The following is an 8,020-nucleotide window of genomic DNA, read 5'->3' as shown; positions in this document are numbered from 1 at the left end:
GAGAAGCCCGTGCCCGGCAACGAAAGATCCCGCGTGCTGTAACTAAGACCCAGGCGGCCAATCAATTAATCAATCAATCAATATTAAAAAGAAAGATTAACGTTCCAAATTTATTTTTCTTTGATGATAAAGGGCTGTAATAGCATACCAGCAGATTAAAAATAAACTCCAGCAGATTAAATACCAGCAGATTAAAAATAAACTCCCGCTCAATGTGTCTCTTTAAGTAAAATATATATTTTTAAAAGAGTTAAATGATAACTTAAAAAAAAAAAAGAAGTTTGTGCTGTGGAGAATGCATTTTGAAAAGAAATATTTGGACATTTTTCTATCGTTACGTCATTTTTTTGCCACTGAAATAACGGAAATATGCCACATATTAAAATATCTTGTACCTGAACACTTAAAACACTTGGAAATAGAAATTTCCAAACTGTTAAAAACGTTTTCAAATAAAGAGTTTCAGGGCTTTGAGCCCATTTGTTAAAAAGAATAATTCACATTAGAAAGAAAATTGCTAACCAAATTTCAAAAATATTTTGGCATATTTGATAGATAAGATAGAAAAATGAGAATCATAATTTAGTACAATCAATGATGATCTTCTGTTTGGATCTTTGAATCTTTGTATTACATCTTTTTCTGCCGTATTAGCCATTAATAAATAAACTGAGCTTAAAACCAGACCATCAAATCATGTTATCTCAAAGGATTAACCAATAACTGTAGTAAAGTAAAGCTTACTGCTCTTTAAAAAAACTATATATTACCAATAATATCTTGTGCTGCTAAGAGGTTTCTGTATGATAATAAATAAAATTATTTTATAAATACTGCTAATTTTATGTTTATCGCCCTTTTAAAATGTCTTTTTGCATATGCTTTATAATTACAGAATATGCTACTACAATAGTACATGTATAAAGTTTGTTAATAATGAACATACATACACTGGATATGTATGCTGAACATTTTTACTGATGGGGTGCAAAATTTAAGAAAATAGATTAGAAATAGCTGTCTAGTTGAATTAACAAATGATTATAAAGCCTCTGTAGTCCGACAGTGTCTGGCACAATACGAGACTCACAGGAAGTATTCAAAACTTACTGTGACTCTCTGACCACCTCTGAATGAAAAATGTGGTCATTTATATGTTTTGTGTGTATATATACTTCTCCCTCAAAATATGCATTTCATTTGGTGAGTAATTCTTCTGCCTGAGTATATTTGCATAGAAAACCATGACCATAGAAGCAGCAGTGCATAGTGGTTGCAGTTTCTGAATTTGGACCACCTGAGTCTAAACCTTGGCCTTATAATTTATTAACTATGTGACATTGAATAAACTACTTCTCTGTGTCCCAGTTTCCTTGTATGCAACAGGGACTACCTCATGGCTTTGTGGTGAAGATAAATGAGTTAATATGTGTGAAGTCCCTTGACCTATGTTTGACATATGGAAAGTGCTCACTCTAGGCTACTTGCCAGATATATACATATCTATCTATCTATCTATATACATACACACACAGATACACACACACACACTGGATATGTGTATATTTTGTGTAATTTCATTTATATTTCCTGTTCTCAGTATGTATTTATTTATATATATATTTATATTGAATAGTAAGAATCATGTTATTAACAATATTAATAACCCACACTTATGTAGCATGACTAAATATTATATATTTAAATATATTATACATAAATATATACATATAAACTAAAGACTAAATAAACTAGGCATTTGTTTAAGCACTTTACGTGGATTATCTTGCTCATCTTTGGAAAAGTATATAACATAACATACTTTTGTTATTCCCATTTTACAGATAGAAAACTGAGGTCCAGAAATGTTAAGTAACTCACTTAAGTTCACACAGCTGGCATATAATAGAGTCAGGAAGTCTGGCTTTTTCTACCTCCCCACTGATTTAATAATATTATTTACTATTAGGAGTAATAGTTCATAATATCTTTATTTGCCTGGTGCTTAGTATTTTATAAAATTCTTTCATATACATTGAGATTCATAACCACCCTCTGAAGTGAGTTGGGCAGGATTATTATCCCCACTACTATAGGAGAGAAAACTGGTACAACTGAAACCATGGGTGTCTTTTGGAGGAAGTGTTTCTGTGTTACAAACATCCTGGGTGCCTCTGTACCCAGGGAGTCATTTATCATAAATGTACTGAGTCCTTATAACATGTCAAACTCGGACAGGGGTGTTAGCGATATGAGCCACAGTCCTCCCCAGAAGCATCACAGCCTAGTGGGAGACCAAGGTATGGAAACCAAGAATCACAGCACACAATGTAGTCTCTACGGGAGATATGAAAAGAGTGCTTATGGAGCACAGAAGGAGGGACCATCTGTGCCGGGGAGGTCTTAGAAAAGGCAAGGGTGGGGCCTCTCCTGGAAGAAAGAATGCGTGTGTGCGAGTGTGAATCCATGTTTGTGACCATGACCGTGTGTCTAGGTGGATCTGAGTGTGTACCTGTTTACATGGGCTTACTCATGGGTTAATTTATGCACATGCAGGCTGGTAAGTGTGAAAGCAGAAAGCCTGAACGTAAAAGAAAGTGTGCTTGGATTCACACACGCCATAGCGGAATCTGCCCTGCCCAGGATGGTCTCCCCATTTCTCCTTCCTCCCCCCAACACCAGGGTAACCAGTTGCTTGCCACTCTACCAGTTGCCTCGTGAGCTATGGTGATTAGACCCACCAGGTTTTCAATCTGTCAGTCTGAATGTGTAGTGGTCTAATAGAGCCCATCAGCTTGTGTAATTGGGGGTGAAGAGTACAAGTATCTGTGGGTGTATATCTGTTTGTATACTTCTGGCTGTGTATGAATGCTTAGCGTTGACTGCTCCTAGCCAGACTGGGAAAACCTCCCCTCTCCCTTCATCTTCACTATCTTGGGAGTTCATACACTCACCTGTTTCCATTGCCATCCAAATGTGGCTGGCTTCTGCCTTCACTTAAATGTCCTGGGATATGTACATATACTTCTGTGCCAGGACTGGACAGAGGCAAGGCTGGGAAATGCTGGTGCCCATTATCTGTGGAGGCACTCCGTGCTCTCCCCCATTCTGGTCCAGGAATCTCCCACAGAATGAAAAATGTGTGCAAAGGCAAACAGGAATGGTGACAGCCGTGAGGAACCCAGAGGGTCACTCCTAGGGGCGAGCTGGTCAACCCCCTCCCCTGATGATAAAACCTGTTTTTAAGGCAAAATTGATCTAGGAGGGAAAGCGAGGACTTTTCTCACCACAAGTGCTACCTCAGGGACTGGGGAGGTCGGGAGGTAAGGCTGCAATACTCTTTATTTCTTTTAAACTTGCACAATCAAAAAAGCTAAAATGATTACAAATAATATGCAATTGATGGTGACTAACAGTATCTCTATAAAGTGGCCAAATAGTTGAACTAGATTTTCCCTATTGTCATGAGGCATATAAATTCAGGGCTGTGGGGTCATGTAAGGCAAAGGTATTATGTGCTGGAATACACTGATGATTTGTGAGTGTTTATGTATTGGCCCAATGCACTGCCACACAGCTAAATATTCCCATGTTAAAATAAGCAAGAATGAACTGCAATAATCAACACATGTAGTATGCCATATTTTAAGTTTAATGAATGAGTGTGTGAAGAGAAAAACAAACATATCAGAAAAGTAGAATGGTCTCATATATTGATCCTTGAAATTACAATACCTGGATTCTGTTCTCAATTTCAGCAATGACTTAACCTCTTGAAAGGTTTTTATCATATATGGGAAAATTAGTCCAGTGTAGGATACCTCTCAAAAATATGAATATGCTTAATCAAGCCTTGTTGAAGTGTCTTTCAAAATGTAAATGATTACAAATAAATGTTAGCTGTTGCATATCTGAATATATTTATTGTAGCACCATATATAGTATATATTTCCATGTTCTGGACACAAGGATTATCCTAAACATTAAGGGAAGATATTGGTTTTATAATGTGCCAGGAGAATTTTTCCATAGTCAATATGTTGTTTATTTGCACTTAAATATTGCATCAATAATCTGAAAAAGAGAAATAACCTGATTATGGCTAGAGATTCTGATTAGAGGCTAAGGTTTCTATCATGGACTGCTTTCAACTGTTATATTTTATGGCACAGATTCAGTGGGAATCTGATCTGCTAAAATATTTGGGCTGTGAAAACTCCCACACTGTGACAGATGTCAAGTCCAATTAAGTGACTCATGTCCAGGTTTCTGTCCAATAGGATTTCCCATTAAATATCAATTTAGGGGAAAAAATTCCATCCCCCTTCTTAAGCCTTTATCTCTTCCACCATCTCCAGGCTGAATCAATTGGTACCAGGAGAGCCAAGAAGCCACACACTCATCTCTGCCTCTTTGCTCTGGCTCTCCCACCCTCTCTCGTCTTTCTCCGCTTCCCTGTCACTGTTACTCCGGGAGACGTTCACTTTTCACCAACCTTTCTCCAAACATCTCCAAGCCACTGACTATATATATTTTGCTACAAGGTAAAGAAAGGAGGGGGTGGGGGTGGGAGATGTAACCAAGCCTTGAAAGACTTTGAAACTGGAAATATGTGTCTGTTTATACAACATACAAGTAAATGAGGGAAGAGGAAGAGGCAAGCTAAGCCCCGAGTTACAGTATTGTGTTCCTGGGAACTGGGGAGACATCAGCTGAACAAAGCCTTATCTCAAAAAAAAAAAAAAAAAAAAAAATTACTTCTGAGCAAGATCGAATCTCTGCCTTGCACTTCCCAGTTTCTGCTCAGTCGTATTAAGGGAAGGAAAGGCGTTCTACAGGAGCGGAATCTTATCTTAACCATCTCTCTTATTGATTCTTCCGCTATTAGAAAGTGGAGGAATCAGCCCTTTGATGTGATTGTGTTTATCTCTGCATCTCTTTTGTTATTTATAGAGACCTAGAAGAGGAAAAGAGGCACGAGACTTTTCAACACATCGATTAAAAAAAAATCAACAACGAATTTCCCGAAATGTTTGAGAACAATTAAAAGGAAAAGCCGTTTTTGATCTATCAACTAAGTGAACAATCATTCATATCGTCCACATCCTGAGATATTATCGTCCCTCGCTGTGGACACCAGCGAGATGACAGCTGCTTTTTCATTTTTGAATGTAATAAATATTTGCTGCTTCTAATATATTTTGGAATTTCTCCCTGCTATTCCCTGGGATTTTAACTCTAAAAGATTGGAGAAAAGATTATCGAAAAGGCTTTTACAAGGTAAGCCTCCTTTAAATGATTTTTTTCCAGCTTGGAACTAAGTTAGATGATTCATATCGCATTTATAGATGTATTTCAGTGAATGGCTGAAAAAAACAAAATGCACACACGACATGCTATTTACGAATATTTTAAAAAGATATCTGGAGAAGAATGTAACATGCTTCGAGGGCAACCCAGGAACTTTTTATCCGAACTACAACTATGTTGTGGTTTATTGTGATTTTCCATTACTCGCCTATTTATTTATACCCTTTCAAGGCGAAGGTGTTCTACTTATAAACGTATCCGTAAAAAGCCCACAGGGAGTCACATGTATTTCACTTGGAGCATTTGTTTTTATTTTGCCTGAGAGGACTTGTTTTCCTCGCAAGGAAATGAAAGCGGCCTTGGAGCCAAATTCGCTCCTAAGCAAGTGCGGTGCTGGGAGCGGATAGCACAGCCCCCGCTTTTGTCTAGGAGCAAACGCTGCCGCACGTCGCCGACTCGATCTCTCTTCCAGCGAGCATCCCTCCAGCGGCGCACTAGGGGCCCGGGGCTCGCAGCCTGCTCCTCCCTCCCGGTGCCCGCGATCGTTGCGCTTAGCCCCCGCAGGTGCATCCCCGCCTGCCGGACCCTTTCTCGAAGCCCGAATTTCCTCGAAGCCCCACGGCTGGGAGCGGCCCCCTCCCCGGAGGGGCGCGATCGGGGCTGGTCCTCCAGGCGCCCGGGAGGAGCCGGGCAAGGAGGCCTATCTAGGGTCGCATCCTTAGAGGAAGGCTGAGGACGGGCTAGCTCGGCTTCGGCCAGGCCGCCCGGGGACAGCTGAGGGCTCCCGACTCCGGGCCCCCGACTCCGGGCCCCCGAGCACCAAACTTTGCGGGCGGGGATGCAGCTCGGGCCGGGGCAGCAGGCGCGGCGCCCGCCTCCCCCCGGCCCTTCCCTTCCCTCCCCAGCCTCTCCTTCCGCAGCCACCCGGCCGCCGACCTATTCCCGGGAGGTGGTCGGCAGACTGCGGGAGCATTGTCTTATCCCACGTCGCCGTCTCCCTAGGTCCCCGATGTGTGTGGCTGTCTGCGTGACAGATGGTGCTTCGGGAGCCTGCGAGGGCATGAGAGTCCATTTGCTGTTGAAAGGAGCCTCCACGTTTGTTTAGTCATCTATTATTTCGGAGAAGCGCGAGGGCGTACGGGGAAGCCTTCCCGCTCCGGGACGCCTGCTCTCCGTCCGCGCTCAGGGCTGGGTTCCTCTGGAGTCCCGGCCGCCCCGCGCCCCAGACCCGCGCGCGGCCCGCAGGCGCCCAGTTCTCCGGCGGCTTCGCCCCAGGCGCTCGGGGCGGGAAGCGCGCTCCGCGTCTCCCCGCCCCCCAGCAAACCCCAGATGGATTCGTCGTTCGGATTCATTCGTTTGTCAGGGTCGGAGAAGAAGTAAGGGAGGCGGAATGGCCGAGTTGTATTTAGCCGAAAGAGGCACAAAACCCAGGAGCGGCCTCGCAGGCCTGCGGTCGTTCCCCGGAGCAGGCCCGCAGGCCGGTGTGGGTCTCCTGCAGGCCTCGGTGTCAGGTCCAGGATGCGGCCTGGGCCAAGGCGAGGCCTCGCTGGCTCCTGAGCCGGGCGGTGGCGCAGGGCTCGGCTCTCGGGCCTGCCCGCCTCGGCGCTCTCCCTCCCCGCGGGGTCAGCTCCTCGGAGCTCGCCGGCCTGCCGTGGGGAGGCGGCCCGGGCCGCGCGGAGGCCCGGCAGGCTAGGCCCTCGCCCGCTCTCGCTCCTATCCAAAGAAGACCCCCATTCCTTTTATTGATCGCTTTTCTGACTCCCCCTCAGCCTCCAAAATGATGCTGAGTCCAGACCAAGCCGCCGACTCGGACCACCCCAGTTCGGCGCCCTCGGACCCGGAGTCGCTGGGTGGCGCGGACGCCAAGGTGTTGGGCAGCGTGTCGGACCTGGAGCCGGTGGAGGAGGCCGAAGGCGACGGCAAGGGCGGCAGCCGGGCCGCGCTCTACCCGCACCCGCAGCAGCTGAGCCGCGAGGAGAAGCGCCGCCGCAGGCGCGCCACGGCCAAGTACCGCTCGGCCCACGCCACCCGCGAGCGCATCCGCGTGGAGGCCTTCAACCTGGCCTTCGCCGAGCTCCGCAAACTGCTGCCCACGCTGCCCCCGGACAAGAAGCTGTCCAAGATCGAGATCCTGCGCCTGGCCATCTGCTACATCTCCTATCTCAACCACGTCCTGGATGTGTAGGGCCGGGGTCGCGGCGCGGGGCCGCCAGGCCGGGAGTGGGTGAAACGCGGCCAACCCGGGCGGCCGCCGCGGCGATGGAGGAGGAAGCGGTGGCCCAGCGGGACGGCCGCCGCCACGGCCTTGGACCGGGTAGGAGGCTCGCACCGTGTTCTCTCCTGTCTGCAGGGCGACTCTGGAAGGTTTCCGACTCCAGAAGGGTGGGGTTGTCTGGCGAGCCCTGGGGCTTGTAGGGAGTATTTTCCAGGCAAGGCGAACCTCCTGGAGGCACCCAGACGAGTGGCCTCCAGGCCTCCCCTCCACGTGTTAGGATCCCTTTAGGGGTTGTTGCTTTAGCTCACTGGAGACTGAGTTCTCCTACATTCATCTCCCACAGATCTTCATGTTTTGAAAGAATGAGTGCAGAAGCTCAGAGTCTGGGCTTCTAACTTTAGACTATCTGGATTTTTTCTAACTGACAAATCACCAAACATCATGAGGGGAGGGGAGGGAATCTCCTCCAGGGCAGAGATTCAAGACACAGAGGGT

At 46.1% G+C, this 8,020-nt stretch overlaps 1 protein-coding gene across 1 annotated transcript; it reads left to right on the top strand.

Annotated features, from left to right (window-relative positions):
* Positions 1–7,087: 7,087 nt before the first annotated feature.
* On the top strand, positions 7,088–7,495 carry NHLH2 (nescient helix-loop-helix 2; the record flags this gene model as incomplete). The annotated part of the gene is made up of 1 exon (XM_079696931.1): positions 7,088–7,495. One exon carries the CDS (start codon positions 7,088–7,090, stop codon positions 7,493–7,495), a length of 408 nt encoding a protein of 135 aa, XP_079553057.1.
* Between the last annotated feature and the right edge of the window lie 525 nt (positions 7,496–8,020).

This window comes from Hyperoodon ampullatus (genome assembly GCF_949752795.1).
Source record: "Hyperoodon ampullatus genome assembly, chromosome: 2".
In the NCBI taxonomy this organism is placed as follows: domain Eukaryota; kingdom Metazoa; phylum Chordata; class Mammalia; order Artiodactyla; family Ziphiidae; genus Hyperoodon; species Hyperoodon ampullatus.
The sequence above is the reverse complement of the archived record's forward strand: the minus strand, read 5'-3'. Positions and strand labels throughout refer to the sequence as shown.